Below are 19,086 nucleotides of genomic sequence, written 5' to 3'. Positions count from 1 at the left end.
GTACGAATTTGCATACTTTTAAAGCAGTGATACACGTTCCACAAATTACATCAACGTCGCAGATACAAAACCTGTGCTTTGCGCAGTATGCAATTTTTATTAAACGTTTATCTTTAAAAGTGCATTTTGCAATGTAATTCGCGCAGCAAGTCGCGGTCTTGCAGCACTTGATGTGACATCCAGATGGCTGGATACTTCGGTTCAACACGAATGGCTGTTAAACTAAATTGATTGGTTCATTGGGCCCTGGAACAAGCACTTTATGATAGTTTTAACCATATTTTCATCATGGAAGTTTTATAAATGTGTGTTTCGAATAAGGGCCACACATGAAACTAAAATGTCTGAATCACAACAGGGTTTGTCTTCAGACGATGTTTTCAGTCGGCAAATACTGGCTGGTGATAGCTATGATGACACTGAATTTCATGTATATCGGTCTGTTGGACATTGGGAAAATGTCACTGGAAATACCAGTGAGTGATTGCGAACCCGATGTACGAGTTGGATGGACAATATGCCGATTATATTTATTCAAGATACCCATGTCTGAACAAGCAGACTATGGGAATGTTGGACTTAAAACCCTAATATAGCATTATGGAAAAGAAAAAATCTGGCATAAGAGGCAGCAAAGTACTGATACAAGGAAGTGAATCTTTTGCAGATTTCATGTTAGTATAAACTCAGAGGTCTCGGAAATGCTCAGTCACACGTATTTGGATGCCAATTTTTTTATTGGGACACAGAAAATCACTCAAGCAAGAGTCTTCCGTACGATACGCATGTAATAGGTGGGCAGCAGAATTCAAAGACTTGTCAGTCCTGCTTCAGCAACCTGCTTAGTGGGAAAATGTTTAGATCGGTTAGTTGTGCTGATATTTACAATGACAGAATTTAGTGGCTGAAAGCCCCCCCCCCCCATGTACATGTCACCAGTATGAGTACATCAAAGGAACATGCTGCAATAGCTGGGCAGCAAGATCAAAAGCTTTGACTGGCAGCTGGGTGGGAAAATCAACTGATATTTAATGCTTGAATTCAGAGGCAGAAAGACCCAGAGATGTACATGTGGTCATTTATAACAGTACATCAAATAAACAAACTTAAACTTAAATTATTGTGTTCATTTCTGAGTGTAGCGGAATAAGCAGTACACGTGACCTCAGAATCATGACATGTTGAGACTTAGACTTGAATGAGTATTTTGGGGCTCAGTGGCAAACTGGCAAAGATTGTAATGAGATTCATGAGAGTGCTAAAGTTGCTAGAACTGATAGTTTGGATGGGACAGTAGCCAAGTGTAAGAAAGTGTGTGATGCCTAGCTTAGTGCTTTGAATAAGACCTTCCTTAGATTGACAAAATTCAGACTCACTCTGATGGACAAACAAGAATTATGTCAGTGTTATAAAGAATGTGGAAATTAAACTCAATAGCAACCAGTAGTTCTTACAATTTGTATAGTTTTCTGGGAGGGGACTGCAACTTTTGCTGGTGGGACTCCTATTTTTACCAAAATGGGAGTCCTGGACTCCTAGTTTTTAAATCCTAGTGAGACTTCTAGAAAACTTTTCTTTTTGGAACAGAGATATCCAAGAGAGAATGCCCGTGGGGCCATACCTGTGAGATGTTGAAAATTGCACAACCAGAAAGAACAGTAACTTGTTCAAGCTACAGTGGAAACCTGCTATAACGCGCCCCTATTTAACACGAATTCGGATATAATGCGGTCGTGGCATGGCTCCTGAAATTTCGTATATTCGCACATGAAAAAATATATTTTTTTCAAAGTACATGAAATAGTGTATAAATAAATTAGTATCATTATGGAGACAAGATCGCGTATGGTTCCAATTTAATATGATCGTGGCGTGGTTCCTGAAATAGGGTGTAAAACATTTATTATCATTTTGGGGGAAGAGTTTGCATATAAATGTTAATATAATACGATCGTGGCGTAGCTTCTGAAATTTAACAATATCACTAGGTTCTTAAAGTGTTATGCCAAAAATAAACATTATCTGAAATGTTACTTATTACTGATCCAGTGAAAAAAGCCACCAGCATGTTTGCTGGGCTTGGTGGAGTTATTAGATGCAATCAGTTGACCAGTAAATAATGTCCGCTTTATTAGCTGGAAATTGAAAGGGTATGAAATTGTACATGCGTTCAGCTTTTTAAAAAATATATAAAAGTAACTCGTGACATTTGCAGGCCTACTGCACTTAGTTCTCAGGTTTTACATGTGCATGGGGTTGGCTTATGAACTCGTTATTAATTTCCTTTTTTTTATAAAAATATTTTACCGTTATGGAAAAGCAAGTTCACAAACGCAATTCGTTCTCTGCACTTTGCGCAAAAAGATTGATTATCATTTTGGGGAAGAGATTGCGTATGAAATTGAATACAATACGATATATAATACAATTGTGGTGTGGTTCCTGAAATTTTAAATACAACATGATAGTGGCGATGAGCCTGAATTTACAGGATTCACTGAAGACGACGTACATTTAGCCGAAGAAGCACTCAGAGAATATGAGCACAGTCATCATGATATCCTCAACTGGTATTCAGCAGATGACATCTGCCCCATATATGAGCACATCTCAGATGACGAAATTGTTGCAAATGTCAGCAGGAAGAATGAAGCTGCACAAACAGAGCCCGAAACCAGTGACGCTAATGACGACGACAATGATGATGGCAACCCAACTACACCACCAAAAGTGTCAGAGGCAGTAGAGCACCTAGAAGCCAGTTTGAGATTGCTGGAAACTCAAGATGTGGACAGCTTCAAAATCCACCAACTCAGAAGCATTCTTGACTTTGCTAGAAGCCAACAGTTCACGGCAAAGAAGCAGACTCCACTAGACAGATTTTTAAGAAATGATGAAATTTAAAATTATGGAGTCGTGCAACTAGATTGACTTTACACAATGCGCAATGATTAGTATAGTAGTTTTCACATGTTTATTTCGATATTCACAAAATCTGAAGTAAAATTTATATGCACGCTGAAAGCATGTGTTGATTGTTAATTATTGTTGCTATAGTCGTTCAAACGAATAGGCGTACAGTGTTAATTATTTGGTATTTACAATTGATAAAAGTACACGGAAACACATTTGAGAAAATTTTAGCAGTATGAAATTTGTACAGACACCATTCATAGACCCTGGAACGTAATGAACATGTGCTTCATCATTGTTAACCTAATTTTGCTGTTAATTTTTCCCATTGAATTCAGACACATAATGATCTGTGACAAAATTATTGAAAAGTTTAAATACGTATGCAATTTATTATCATTTTGGGGAAGAGTTCTTGTATGAATTCGAAGGTAAATACAATCGTGGCTTGGCTTCTGAAATGTAACAATTTCACCAGTGTTATGCCAAAAAAAACATTATCAGAAATGTTACTTGTTACTGATCCATGAGTAAAGCCAGTAAGTCGTCTTTGTGATTGTCTTCAATTAATTCTGCATACCATCATTGCTCAAACAATAGCCAACATGTGTTTCTTTAACTGCATACACAACCAATCAGCAGACAATGTGGTGGTTGATAAAAAAATCTCACAATTTAATAAACACCAAAAAACGAAAGCCGCCAACATGTTTGCTGGGCTTGGCGGTGTTATTAGACGCAATTAGTTGACCAGTAAATAATTTCTGCTTTATTAGCTGGAAATTGAAAGGGTATGAAATTGTACATGCGTTCAGCTTTACATTTTTCTTTAAAAGTGACTCGTGATCAATGCAGGCCTACTACACTTAGTTCTCGGGTTTTACATGGGTATGGTGTTTGTTTATGAACTCGTTATTAATTTAAAATTTTTTATAAAAATATTTTATCTTTATGGAAAAGCAAGTTCACAAACGCAAACTGTTCTCTGCACTTTGCGCCATGATTAGTATAGTAGTTTTCACACGTTTTTTCGATAGTCACAAAATCTGAAGTAAAAGTTACATGTACGCTGAAAGCATGTGTTGATTTGTAATTATTATGTTGTAGTCGTTCAAACGAATAGGCGTACAGGCATTAATTATTGGTAATTTGCAATGGATAAATGTACACGGAAACGCATATGAGAAAATTTTAGCAGTATGAAATTTATACAGACACCGTTTTTATATCCTGTAACCTGATGCACCGTACACATGCTTCGTCATTCTTAACCTAATTTTGCTGTTAATTTTTCCATTGAATTCAGACACATAATGATGTGTGACAAAATTATTGAATAGTTTAAATATGTTTGCAATTTTTTCAATGGAATTACATATTTTATGGATTAATTTCAAGCCCCAACAGTACGATATCAGATGGCAAGTAAATGGTGTTGATACTGTGTTTATGCTATATATTAGATGTTGAATTCAGATACAATGATTAGGGGGAAGAATATTGAATATTATAAATCTGTGTGCAATTTTTCAGTGGAATTACATGCATTATAGATGATCTGAATGCCACAACAGCACCATAGTAAACGGTGTTGATACCCTATTCATCATATACCGTAGACATGAATACATGTAAATGTGCCAATGAGTTGTTCTCTCAAAAAAGTAAAATACTGCAAAACCCCGCATTAACGCGACCCCGATATTAATGCGATCCAATTTTGTGGACCCCAATTATCACGTTATAGCGGGGTTCCACTGTAGTTATGCATAGTTGTTTGAGACAGCAGGCAATGAAAAGAGTTCTCAGCACAGAACAATATTCATACACAGAGGAGGAGGATCGTATTAAATTCAGAAACAACAGATTAATGCTCATAGGGAACATCAGAGAATCCCCATACAACATAATTACGTATGTGTAGATCTCTAGTTGGCAGAAGCCCTATGGCAACAACAGAATAACGCAACAAACTTTTATATCATGCAGTTGTATTACCAAATGAAGTACATGTTCTCTATGTGCAAAAATTAAATGACATTAAAGATAAGAGGCTGACTGATCTGTGTAAACTCAAAGCAAGATGGATACAATTTGTCCTGTTTGTGTTCGGTTCTAACTTCCTATGTATATTTTGATCATGGTGATATTTTCTGCAGACCTTTTGGCACTTGGTTCCAAACCATCATTTGGTATTTGTATTAAAATTGGATTACTATTATCTAGTACACAACATTTTGAAGCAGTGTCATTAGTGATGAAATTGATGAAAAAATACTTGATGTCATTCTGATATATGGATTCTTTACTATACTAATCTGTTCATCCTGATTCTTTTTTTACCATCTCCTTTAGTTTTACTGGTACCAGTACTTTTAATAAAATTGTAACTTCTATTTTCTTGCAGTCTAAATATTTGTAATCATGTATTATTGTCAAAAGATAAAATGTGCTTAGTTTTGTTGTAAAATCTAAATTATTAATTAGCAAGGGACTAAAGTAAAAAGTGGGTCAACTTCATGCGTGCAGAAATTATTGCCATATTACAGTGTTAGAAACTACAGAATAGTTGTACAAGATGTATCTTGCAAAGTTGTAGAACCAGCACTCGTATTGTCACCACATATTCCATTTAAATATCATTTTTACACATCAAGAATTCTCACAATATCATTAAAAAACAATGTAATCTGCACAAAATTGAGTTGTTGGAGAAGAAATTCATTTTTTTAACTAAAAAATCAACTGAAGCTACGAGTTTTGGCATTAAAGGCTCACATTAAATAGCATTTGAAGTAGCCATGATAGCAATTTAGGATGCAACTGTACTAATTTCACCTTTGGTATATTCAGATCTTGAATGTGATGGAGGAACATGGCTCCAAAATAAACACATCAATTTTAGAACCTGTTCATTGAATATATAATCCGAGTCCAAGTGAATTGTTAGAGAAGTTTTAATTCTTTTGACAACATCGTAATTAGCTGTCAAATATGGAGTAAGCCTATGGTCTTTCTGCCATATCAACCAAGACCCCACCGCAACCACGTGACCATGCCTAATGACATCACAGTAATAATCACTATACAACTAGGGATGACATCTCTAAGTATTTTGATTTCAGTAGAGCCTTAACAGAGTGGAACAGTAAGAAAGAATGACAGATATTTAAGTGTTAGGGAGGTATTTAACAATGGATATTCCTCCCTCCACCATTTCCTCATTGGAGATGCACACACAAAAAAAACTTCTGAAATCCTTTCAGCATCCCTGCAGGGGAGATAACTTTTTGTTGTTGATTTTATTGGTCTGTGGTTATCCCATGGTATGTCTGTTACTTGAACATTATCTTACAGTGTGTACAGTCAGCATGGTTGAAAAAGGCTTACAACCATTGAGAGTTGTTGAAGGACTTGCATTATTACAGACATGAAAGAACAAGAACCATACTATAAATTAGTGAAGATAAAATAGAGTAAATATGGGTCTGACTGTCCCTGATTGGTTGATAATGAAAGTAAGATTTTAGTAATAAGAATCTTTTGAGAGCTTGTCCTACTTGTAACTGAAAAAAAAGTGAGGGACATTGTTTTATTTATATAATTTCCATCCCTTTACAGACCTGAGTTTGGAAGACTTGTTACTGAAATCAGCAGCTGACTCTTTGGTGCAGTATTGAAAGCAAACATTTCAAATAGGTGTAGGTCCAGAAAATGTTGCAGCTGTTATGGTTTTCTTTTCACAAAAGCTGTCGTCATAGATGTGTCTATACTGATACAAATTTGATCATGAGCGCTCAAAATTTTAAGTTATTGAATTTTAATATCATGGTGTTTGCACAGGTTTACAGTGGGAACTGAATTAGTACAGCGAGTCCTGATTTCTTGAGTTTTGTACAGAAACATGGAACCCAAATCAGAATACATCCAGAAATGTAGAGGTTTTCAGTCATGGATTTAGTCTCCCCTTTGCATTTCACATTGATATACATATTCACAGACAGTCAGTATAGTAGAAGGAAAAGTAATTGACAAATTCAGATACATATCATAAAATCGCTTCTGTCCCCAACCCAATATTAAAATCGCTTCTACTGCCTACTAACCCATAGCCAGAAATTATGTAAAAAAAAAAAAGTATGCTTCTGTAGGGGGCAGTGTTTTTCGATTAAAACATACATGATGGTGGATCATAATTTTTCTTAATTGCTTCTGTTGTGGGTTGGTTGAATTTGAAAGTGCCTTCCCCCCGGGGGGTATATGTTTCACTGGAACAGTACTAATAGCAAAATGCTATGTTCAGTATAGTCCATTTGAGAATTGCTTTTTGGTCCTTTGGGACCTAAAAATAAGCCCCTATCCCATTATAAAATTATTTACAAAATTATGCAGAATGCCCAGTGTTAGCACTTTACTCCAGAAAAATTTATTTAGTTTTGAGCCCATGTTAATGAGATATGAAACATAGGATATTTTTTGGGCAGCAGTGCTATACAGTAGTCTTTATGGATTCAGCCTTTCCAATTTCTACTTGAAGGAAACATAATCCTTTCCACTTGGAAGCAGACGTTAATCATGCACACCCACTGACACCATATATATCTGTCCTGGCAGCAATCTTGAAAATCTTGTCACTACTTTGCCTGAAAGGGTTGTAATATTGACATTTGCAGCGTTGCATCCAGGATTTACAATCGTGGAATTCCCCCCCCCCTCCACTTCACCACCATTATGTGAGCAGCTTGCACAAAAAACACAAGTTCAAAGGGGAAAAGTTAGACAAAAAAATATGTAGTTGTGTGTGCTAATTATAATCTAAATGTTGTACATTCAAATAATTTTAGCTTCTGTATCAAAATATACCTGTATCAACATGGCTGGGATTCTTTAGAAATTAGTCAGTGTTGTGCTAGAGGGGTTTTAAAATTGCTTCCACATAACTGGGATGTTCCAGTAGTTGTTGTACTTCGCACTTACCAGGTGTTATAACTTGTTAAATGAAGCAGGTAATTGTCTGTTTCCAGCATAGTACTGACATTGGTCTTGATGTGGTTAAACTTGACTGAAGGTGGGGGAACTGCTGCTGAAGCAGATAAGTAGCAAAATACACAGAAATGTTACGAAAGAAACTGCTGATAATATAAACCTTGTACAAATGCAAGAAACAGGCTAGATCCTTTTAAACTTAACTGGCTAATGCTTATTCAGTTGGAAGAGGGTGCATCAAAATCAGTTATTATTGGGAAGCTATCAGACTCTGGAGAGAGAGAAAAGAAAGGAGACCATGCATGTAAGTTTGGCTTACAAATACATCCAATCCACTGAATTTTTGCTTCTCTTTGCTCAACTATTGAATTCCCAGGATATTTTTCTTCAAATTAAATTATGGCTGCAGGTAACAAGTTGAGTTTATTAAATCTTTTCACAAGAATTAAAATTTCACCATAATCAAAATACAAAAGGTCAGGATGGACAAATTGTTTTTGAAAGCCTCACCTGTGAATGCCCTTTTTTGTTTTGAAGTCAACATTTACCAATGAATCATGGGGGCCCTGAGTGGCCAAGTGGTCTAAAGCGCTCACCGTTACAGATCACTGCCATCTCACCTCTGTCTGCATGGATTTGAGTCTTGGGTTCAACCTATGTGGGTATGTGAGAAAGCTTTCCAGTAGCTTCTCATGGGTCGGTGGTTATTTCAGGGATTTTCCCGGGTTCTTCCTCCACCATTAATACTGGCCGCAATGTATAGCCTATCTTGTGCTGAAAAATGGCGTTAAACCCACAACAACAACAACCAATGAAACACAAGTATTTAAAATAGTTTTTCAATACACCGAAATATCCATTAATTTCTATAAATAATGAAATCAGACTCTCGTGGAGAAAATATTAAGAAAAACAAATGATTCAGATTTTTTATATATAGTAAATTCTGAACTTAAAGTGACATACATTGAGTGACCAGTTTTAATTTATGACCAGACTTGTTTATTCATTGATTGTATTTACTATATAAAGGCACTGTCATCAGTGACCACCTGCTAAACAAACAACAACCATGAATTTTGTCAAAATGTGTTTCAGCGCTGCTGTGAATAGTTGTAGAATTAAACCATATTTAAACACTTCAGACCTTTATTTAATCCTTTGTAATTACAATTGACATGCAGTCTGCATGCAGAGTGCAGATTTTTCATAGCAATGATTCAAAATAGAGAAAAAGTTGAGTATGGTTTATGGTTTTATTAAATTGATAAATGTCTAAAGACTGCAAACTTGATTTGTGTACCATCATCATAGTACCATAGTCATCACATTGTCATTAATCATTCCATTTCTGACGGATTAGTACTCATGAATGCACATAGGCAAGTTCATGTTGTAAAACCCTACACAATGCTTATGTCAAAATGAGAAATTTTCTCACCTTGCTTTCAGTATAGCACAGTGGGTATTGCGTTAAATTGTCTGTGAACTTAAAGTAAGTAATGACCTGGTTAATTGAGGTCATTGTCTGTTCTCTTGTGGAGTTATTTGCTTTCTCTGGACAAGTTTTATCTATACCTATTGTAAAAGTCTCTATTCTTTGCTGATATATTGATATTACTGTCATTAAAACCCTCACATGAAGTTGAAAATGTCATTGTCAGAAATCTCTCCATCTGTTCAACTTGGTACATCTGTTCCCTTTGTTTAAATAGTTGATCCATTTATTGTTTAATTTGTGGGACAATTTGGGTTTAGCTTTTGGCGGACAATAAATTTATTGAGTAAATATTATTGTAGCTTATTTTAAATTTTTTTTTTCTTTACTGAATCATCTACCTGTTCAGTATGGTTAACTGCTTTTCCTGCAAATAAAGAATTGATCTTGTGTGTAAGTGAAGATGCCAAAGTTAAAGTCATATAGCTTGTTGAAGACTTCTAAAGGGTTGAAAAAGTTAAGATGTCTAAAGAATCGTGATTTTAGATGTACTTTACTCGATAATATGATTAAAAATGTCACAAAAAAACTAGGGCAAAATTTGCAGAGAATTTAGTGAGATAAATTTATGGGAATAGAAGAATGAGGAATTTTTTTTACATATTCATGTACCAGATATACTTGCTTATAAGTCCAACTGCAGATCTGGGTCTCAGTTGTTTGTCAGAAATTCTTAGTAGAATAATCAACAGAGACTCTAATCTTCTGGTGCATTATGCAATGGCAAATTAGGGTTTCTGTTACCTGTTGGACTCAGTTTATAAGTGAGTACAGAAAGTATATTGTTTACCCATTTAGTAGCTGAACTTAGTACCTGTTAGTGGAAGATATCATGTCTGGATTTATATTTTTGAAACTAATTTAACTGTTTTTGATGTTATGTCAAAGTGATTTTCACTTGTGTAATTAGATGTTGCCTCCTTTTTTTTTCCAGTGTGAACCAACACTTTTGCCAGAGCCAAACCATGTTATGCTGAACCACCTCTATGCTCTCTCGATCAAGGTAAGTCTGAAAATGCTTTGTTTTAATCATCAGTGTGCTGTATAGGTACCTTTACATTTTAATTTGTTAAGTTGGACAAGTTTTATTGTTGATTTGATTTTTTCCAGGCCTTTTTTTAAAATACAAATCAGAACAAACATATTGTCCCATATTTCATGTAATATCACAACAGTGGCATTTATTTTGAACTTATAATTTCAAGTTGTAGAACATGCATACATTTGATCAATCTGGAATATAATCATTTAAGTTTTATTCATTATCTTGCATCTGATTGGCTGAACTTGTTACAACTCTGGAGACTATGTTTCTAATCTGATTTTGATCAGACTTGGAACTTATGATTGTATCATCAAAATCTTGTACAGTTTGATATTGTGTGAGATGCATACATATATTAATGAGTTGATCATGCATCTTTTTTGGCTGATCTTGTTACCACTCGGGAAGCAACATTTCTGATTAGATTTTGATTAAGCTTGTAATATGCAGACATGATTTTTCTGTTTTAAAGTAAAATTCCGCTTTTCTTTCCCTACTTGAATCATTTTTCTTGATGAGGTCTGTTTTTTATATCTTCGATTTGGGTTTTTAAAAAACGGTCTGACTGGTCCCATTCCACAATGACCCTTGTAAAGTGTTCGTTCCATAGATTAGTTTACACATGACTCTCGTAAAGAATATTCTGATTGGTCAAAGGTTTAGATTCATCCAGTGGATCTTATGTAATGGAAACTGATGGCAATGGAAAGATAAAGCATGCTTGCAAAACATGGCATACTGAGTTGCTGAGAATGACCATGACACAAAAAGCTTGTATAAAGGTTTAAAAAATGTATGGAAATGGGAATGGCTGGAGCAGAAAGTTGACAGAAATTTAGTTGGTCAGTTTATAAGAAAACTGGATGCTAAAGGACTGGCATTTTGTGACCTCTGCAAGAAAGATCTGAATTACAGTAATCGTGGTTGGAAGAGTTTGAAACATTACCTACATAAGAAGCTGCATATGGAAAAATTGAAGCTCAGAAGGCATCTGGAAAAAGTGGAATTAATTACTATAAGAAGAAAGATTTCTTGCATGAGAGAACAGATGTTGCCCTCTGTCAGGATATGCATACCGCATGTCGCCAATACAAGCACCAGCTTGAAATGAAAATGTCTTTCGTTGAGAAGGAAAAGAAATGATTGCACATCGAGCCAGAAAAGTCAGTGGTAACAAAAAGGAAGGCTTAAGAAATCTTTGCCAAAGCCACAAAAAGAGCTCGACTGGCATATCAACAGGTTGTGTCCAGTGGAGAAAAAGACAAGTGAATGTATGGGATTAAAAGAGAAAAGTATATGCTTGCTGCAAAACTTGACAAATTATTGTGACTTAATTACGATGTGAACACTGACATGAAATAACTTCAGAATCAATAGTATTGGAGAACAAATTCATGTGACAATAAATATTGTGAAATTATTGAAGTCAAGTTGAAAATTTTTGGTAAGTTTAGTAGTTTTTGAAATGATTATTTTGTTTTATGTTATGATCGTAGGTTGCACCAGGAGTAGTTTTTTATGGCTGTATAATGCCTTTTTGGCCGAGTGCCTTCAGCCCCCTGGACCCCCAGATCAGGGGCAATGCCCCTTGAGACTCCGTTGGGGGAGGACCCGCAAACCACCCATACATTTTTTCAGCATTTTTTTATGGAAGACCAAAATCATGTATGAATATGGGTATGCCATCAATATCTTGGATGGATTTGATAATGAGTGAGATTCGTGCATATTAATGATATCTTGCATCTGGCTGAGCATGTTACTACTTACTAGGCTTATCATAATATATATATAAAGTGGTGGAGATGCAAATAGCATCTGGTGAAACTTCTTTATCATTGATTAATTTCCATGTCTGTAATATAAGGCAGTTTCTGTTATTTGTTCTAGCTCACAAAGTACTTGTTTTTGTTGCTGCGGGTATGATTTTTTTAGGCACACAGTCAAACACCACATGGCATGATGGGAAATCTTATATTTGCACATGTAAAAATATATAGATATGATAATCGTAAGAAATGTATCGAGACTTGTAAATGTACAGTGAGAAAATATTGGACATTTTATTACAAATATATGAACATTTTTTTTTTCTCTTGCAGGATGGTGTAATGGTATTAAGTGCTACACACAGATTTAGGAAGAAATATGTCACTACACTGTTGTATAAACCAATTTAATGACATTTTCAAAATAACAATATGTGATCATTAATTTTGTTCATGTTAATCAAGAATAAATTTGTCAAAGGAAGTGTTAAACAGTACATTAATTAGAAAGAAAATATATCTGAATTGTTCATAAAAATGGACCTATTTATTGTGGTTTATTGATGGGAGGCCAGATTTATTAGGTTTCATAGCAGTTATCTGTACAGCCATTATGTAAGTACATTTAAATGGCATTGAGCTTGGGGCATGAAGAGATCTAAAAGAAAAGGACTAGGCACCACAATACCTGATGATGGAACTCCCTAAATATAATGGAACTTTCCTCGCTGTATTCCAATATGAGAAAAGTTTTCCCTACCAAGACATAACAGTGCAACAAGTCATGTGATTTTTCCCCTCTGCAGCCTATGGGTTAACAGTTCGAGTTTTTTTGGCCAGTGTCAAAGTATTTTCCTGCATTGTGAAAGAACAGTATGGGCTTTGAGTTACATGATGGAGATGTCATTGTTCATGGAAATGATGGTGCTATTAATGAATATTATACTGGTAGTGTGCTTTTAAAGAATGTTTTTGCTGAAGATTTATAGTGATGAATACCATAGGAAAGCGCACTTATGAATTGGTAGTTGAGTACAGAAAAAGAGGATTTGTAAGTAGGAAATTAACCTTTCTCTTCAGCACTATGGAATTGGATCATTGTTTTAAGCTATAGCTTGGTCATGTGTTGCACACATGCCAGTTACCATCAATGAAATACTTTGATAGACACTGACAGTCTGAAGCTCAAAATTAAATCACCATGTTTTGGACTAGGTGCTCTACCATTTGATTTATCTGAATGCAAACCCAAGTATTCTGCATCATTTTAAGACAATAGTAGTTTGCCTTCAAGATCCTCTCTCTAACCAGAATTGTGGTATTAAATTATTCTGTCATCGGTTTATTCATTCTATTTACTCATATTTACTGCTGATTTGTGAGCAGATTTTGGTGTTCTAGGTTAAAAGATGGCCATTCAGTAAAATCCATTTGTTCTGATCTTTTTTCATTACTAACCTTTCAACATCATCTTTAAAATGGGTATTGTGATGATGTGTCAGGTTACAACTGGGCATAGAGAATCTAACTTTTTTTGCTGTAGTTTATTGATGATTTAGTACCATCTTAATCGAAGGAACAAATTATGCTGCTTTTCCTAGAAGAATAAGTATGGTATAACATTTACCAGTTGATGAAGTCAATATTTTAGATGCTTTGAAATCAACTGGATCCATTTTTTGTGATATACAATATTTACTAGAGCTTATCGGCTGAGACTGGAGACTTGTATGCTACAATAGTAATTGTTAAAAGAAGTTACCTTGTTATATTTATAAGTAGTTTCAGCATGTGCATGATTTTCATTTGGAGATAGTTATTTGTAAGAATTACACATGACCTGCATCATGATCAATTGATTGTGTGGACTATACACTGTGTATTAGGTAAAAATTATACATTCTGACTTGTTTAACCATTCATGGTCTTAGAGGTTTCATCCAGCTCACCTAGTCTGTGCTTATTGTATTAAACAGCATCAAAACTAAGCAAAGATTGCATAACTGCATTACTTGCAAAAATAGAAATCAGGTCTTGCATTCAGATATTCTTATTTTTCAACTTATGGAAACACAGTTACTAAATTGTGATCCTTTTGTGATTGAACAAACTTTAGATTCCAAATAGTAATGATTTTTTTAATTAATACCATATTTATACCAACATATAACACTGTACATATATGTGATACACGGAGGATATTAGCTTGAAATTAGTGAATAATAGATATATTTCACTAAGTTGGTGAAAACCAGTTTCACAAATGGTGATGTTATTATCCATGTGAAGAAATATATCCATTATTCGCTCGGAGCAAGCAAATTTTCGTCTTTTATGCTCAAAGGTATTGGTTAGCTATTTATAACTGATTGTTAGCAGATTTACTATATCTCGTACGATAATGTGAGGGGTTTACCTTTATGTTGTGCTGTGTTTTGTAATATAATTCTCCTTCCCATTTCATAGCAAAACAGCACATTAAAAAAAGACATTAAAGAAAAAAGTATATGGACAGTATTGGATTTGAAATTGGATTGTCAGCATGCAAGAAAGCCATATTTACCACTACACCACACAAGTATCTAAAATGGCTCAAATTTCATGGTTATCAATGTGGCTGTGAAAATATCTTCTGTATTTCACTCCAGTGAATTATCACAATTATTTCACATAGAAAATCATGGCCTAGCATAAAATAAAATACATTTATTAAAAAATGATGTTTTGTGAAATAGATAACAGTAAGATATGTTAAGAAATTTAAATTTAAAAAAAGTCAGATGACCCCTTCTACCACCAGTAAAGTTAACGCCACTAATATTTAATTTTCATGCCACATTATTATTGAAGAGAGAGGGCTTCATAAAACTGGATTGTACAAACTGAGTTTCAAGCTTCAGATGATGACCTATGTTCTTATTATCAATGTCAACTTAAGATAAGACAGTTTCTTCCTTTTAACTGATAAGTGCTAACACCATCTCTGATATTCTTCTTCTTTAAAAAATGGTCATATCATCATTATTTTTCTACCAAAAGATATTTTGTGGCATCTTGGTGGTCCTAATGAAAATCATGTCAGCCCAGCTGTCAGTATCACCACTACATTGACCAGAGCAGTGGAAAGTCATATTGAGATGTGATTTTCACCAGACAACTTCTTGGGACGTCAGTTGGTCCCAACTGAAAATGATGGTAATCTGACAGAAGATATGGCTTCAGGTTGGTCATCTTTAAAAAAATGTATTGCTTTTCCTCTTGAATGGATGGTCATGTCAACATGGAGTCTTCACCAAAAAGATTAATGAAAATGGTGCCACTGTTAAGGGCCATCTTGAAAACCCTGCTATTGCTGCTCTTGAATGAATGGTTGTATCAGCATCAGCACACTAAGAGAGTTCCAATGATACATTGTTGGTCTCAGATGAAAATGTTACTAATTGTGCATCCATTATTGAAAATCTTGTTGTTCGGTAATATCAGAGATGATTTCAACATGCCGCAGTTAAAAGGCACAAATTGTCTCTTCGTGGATTGCTGAAAATTTATTTTGACTAGTAAAACCCTTTGAGATACTGGTGTTGCCTTTTTTGTACTGAGCTTGATGCAGCTATCTTGTTAGCTCTACAAGTCCATTTAGTTTTTGATGGATTGCAATGGAACTTAGTACATATTATTGTCATCACCTAGGAATACACATTGCCACAAATCACATTGCTTTTGCAATATTAAACATTATTGGCCATATTGTCTTGTGGTTTTAATGGAAACTTGGTACATATTATGGTCATCATCTAAAGAGGCACATATTGACAAATCTTAATGTGAGTCATAGTAGCTCAATTGGTAGAATGTTGTATTTGTAATCCAAGATGAGTAGGTTTGATACCCAACCAGGTCAGTTTGGGTTGGCTGTGTCAGTGTGACCTTGATATTTCATTAATACAATATAGCCAGTAATGTGTTAATAGTGTTATTTAAACAAACAATAAATCTTCATGCTCCGTGGATTTTTTTTGTAAGAGCATTATTGCCCATTTTTGACCAGCAGCTGTATGCTACATATGACATAACTCTGTGAATTAAGCTTCTCTTGCAATTGTAGTGCTTTGCCAAGAAGCTTAATACATATTATGGTCATCATGTTGTTGACAAATCATTGTACTCAAATTATATAGTTATGTGCCTTTTTTTTCTATTACAAACTAGTCTCCATCATGAGCAAGAGGTGGGATATGGGAGAAGGGAGGTATATATTTTAAGCAAATTGCTGACCATTCCTTGAGTTGTATTATCAACAAGTTATATTAGTTACAGCTTGTTGTTTTTGTACATATTAAATGCACAATCAAGAGTTGATTCTGCTTTAAACAGTGCACAGTCTGGCATATACAGTCATCTGATTGTAGTAGCAAATTCTAGAGAAAAAGAATGAAACAAAAAAAAAAGAGCTAATTATTGGAGAACATATTGACAGTAACAGCAAGTGTCCAACGTTGATCTGACTGAACAATAAATACACCCTATTAACTGATGGTCATGTTTCATTTTGCTTGTGTTCTTATATAGCTGAGCTTGCATTTAGCAAATGACGTGTCATAAGTATCAGTTCTACTGCACAGCTGTGTTACCATCATCACATTCTGTGCTTATGTTTCGTTTTAAACATTTTGGCATGTTGTTGATATTACAGTATATCTTTGTTTGCATGTGAGACATCACCAGAGCTCTTGGTAAACAGTGTAATTGATGCAATTTGAATTCAGTTGCATGATGCAGATTTAATTTAATTGTAAGCATATTTTTTTAGAGTTATTTGCATATTGCTCCTGTCATAAGCACAGTCAATTTTTTGTATCGTGCATCCAATCAATGTAAACTATGCTATCATGACAATCTTTGAATATTAAATGAATATTTTAAATAATATTGCTTGATAAATGTGAGGGCATTTGTTTCGAAAGAGACATTTAATAGAATGCATCCAGACTTTTTATGTGTCCTAAAGCCTCGATTATTTTAGGCATTTTAAGATGGGTGGCTGGTAAATAAGAGATTCAGGAAATGTGTGGACTGTTGTTGAACACTTGTTCCATTAGAAGCAGTTGTGGACAATCCCACATACTCTCCATCATGTCCTTTTTATTTTTACATTGTCAAGTTAACTGGTATTTATCAGTCAACTGGATTTAAAATTTAAAACTTTTTTTTTTATATATTAAAATTGATGCTATGAATCATCAGCTGCATACCACTCAGATCTACATGGAATAGACGATTTAGTGCTGCTATGATAGATTACATGTGGTGTAGGTAGGTGCACAATGACTTTGGAACAGAACCATTTAAGTTGTAGGGTGAAATGGTTTGCTGTTATGATACTACTTTGAAATGGTTTGCTGTTATGATACTACTTGCTTTTCCTTTTTTCGAAATGCTTTAGTGCAAAGTCAAATGTTAATAGCATACATTAAAGTTTGAATAGGAATACAATACTTTCCATCAGTTCTTTTAAAATTTGTTCATTCAGGAGCCCTCTTTTCCAAGAAATTGATTGACTTAATCCCAAATTTGATTGGGGCAGTAAGCTAGTTAATTTACACTGTGCTGTTTACTGTCACATCAAGCCAATTCCACACCTGTTACAATCTGTATCTTGTGTATAAAATTAAGTCACACCCAATTATTTATGAACTTTGATGTTCATAGCAGGAACTCCAAGTGTCCAATTTTGTCATTTTATAGTCGGTTGAAACATCCATTTAGACAGACATATCTGGAATATATAATGGACACCTGCTAGTAAATGATGCAATTATTTGGTTGCTGTCATAAACTGCTGTACATTATTAATTCATTCTGATCTTAATATCATTGATAAATTAGAGATAGTAGTCAATGTTATTTGTGATCATGATAGGTTTGTGAAGAAGCACCATATTCTTCCATGTATTACATGCAACTGACTGCAAACATAATCGACCCAGATCTGTTGCAGTTTGATTATCATACCAGCAGATCAGGATCAATCTGTACTTAATCTGCTGATGTATTGTGCAACAGGATATTGTGGGTTTCTGCCATGTACAGTTTGGTGAATATTATGCACAGTTTAATATGGTGTCCATCAAGAATTTTTGTATTGAAATTGGTTTAAAACTTTCAGATGTATTCTGGTGATACTTGTCTAGGGCAGAGAGAGGGTGAGTGAGATAGTGAGAGGTTTGATGATAAAATAGAATCTATAAGAATTGTAAAAGTTGTAAGACATGTATATTAAACGGTGTTATAATAATCATGAAATTGAAATAAATGAGCATGAATACTTCAGACTTTTGTTTTATTGAGGATATATCAGCTGTGTCCTCTGACCAGCTGTACAGCCATCCATCCCAAAAAGTACAAAAACATATTGGTGTAGACAAATGAAGTTTGGTTGGTGTGATTCTATAACATGTAGACGACATGAATAGATTTTCATGCCACTTGGCTTTTTTAAAATTTGTAGCTTATCTAGCTAAGTGAGCTTATAATTATGTCCATGCAGCATGTTCAGACAAAACTGGGCCTTTTGTTCTTAAACGGTTAAGTGAGTAAATTACCTCAATTATACAAGTGATATTTAAGCATTTTCTTCTGACGAAGGAGCTGCTGTGGCTCTGTGCTTAGTGTGTCAGAGTTAAGACCAAACTTGTAGGAGATTGAATCCTACCATTTTACCAGCCTGGGTCAGCTACTGTGTTTTGTCATTTGGCAAGGCACTTAAATTGGCTTGGTACTATATAACCTACTTGTGTTGCTGTGCCTTAAAGCACCAAACTAAATAAATTCTTACAGGGTACTTGCCTCACAGCAAATGTTTCATCCCTTATTTA

General features: G+C 34.7%; 1 protein-coding gene across 7 annotated transcripts in view; it reads left to right on the top strand.

Annotated features, from left to right (window-relative positions):
- The window catches only part of LOC149805709 (5'-AMP-activated protein kinase subunit beta-2-like), an 85,898-nt gene extending 67,362 nt beyond the window's left edge, over positions 1 to 18,536 (top strand). For all 7 annotated transcript variants that reach the window (XM_089950378.1, XM_089950382.1, XM_089950375.1 and 4 more), the window contains 2 exons: positions 10,332 to 10,400; positions 12,545 to 18,536. In XM_089950378.1, coding sequence (XP_089806504.1) covers positions 10,332 to 10,400; positions 12,545 to 12,622 — 147 coding nt within the window. In that variant the 3' untranslated portion in view covers positions 12,623 to 18,536. The remainder of the gene's footprint in view (positions 1 to 10,331; positions 10,401 to 12,544) is intronic.
- Positions 18,537 to 19,086: the final 550 nt, after the last annotated feature.

Source organism: Sinohyriopsis cumingii, chromosome 2, assembly GCF_028554795.1.
Source record: "Sinohyriopsis cumingii isolate HCF-2022 chromosome 2, ASM2855479v2, whole genome shotgun sequence".
NCBI classification, from domain to species: domain Eukaryota; kingdom Metazoa; phylum Mollusca; class Bivalvia; order Unionida; family Unionidae; genus Sinohyriopsis; species Sinohyriopsis cumingii.
The sequence above is the reverse complement of the archived record's forward strand: the minus strand, read 5'-3'. Positions and strand labels throughout refer to the sequence as shown.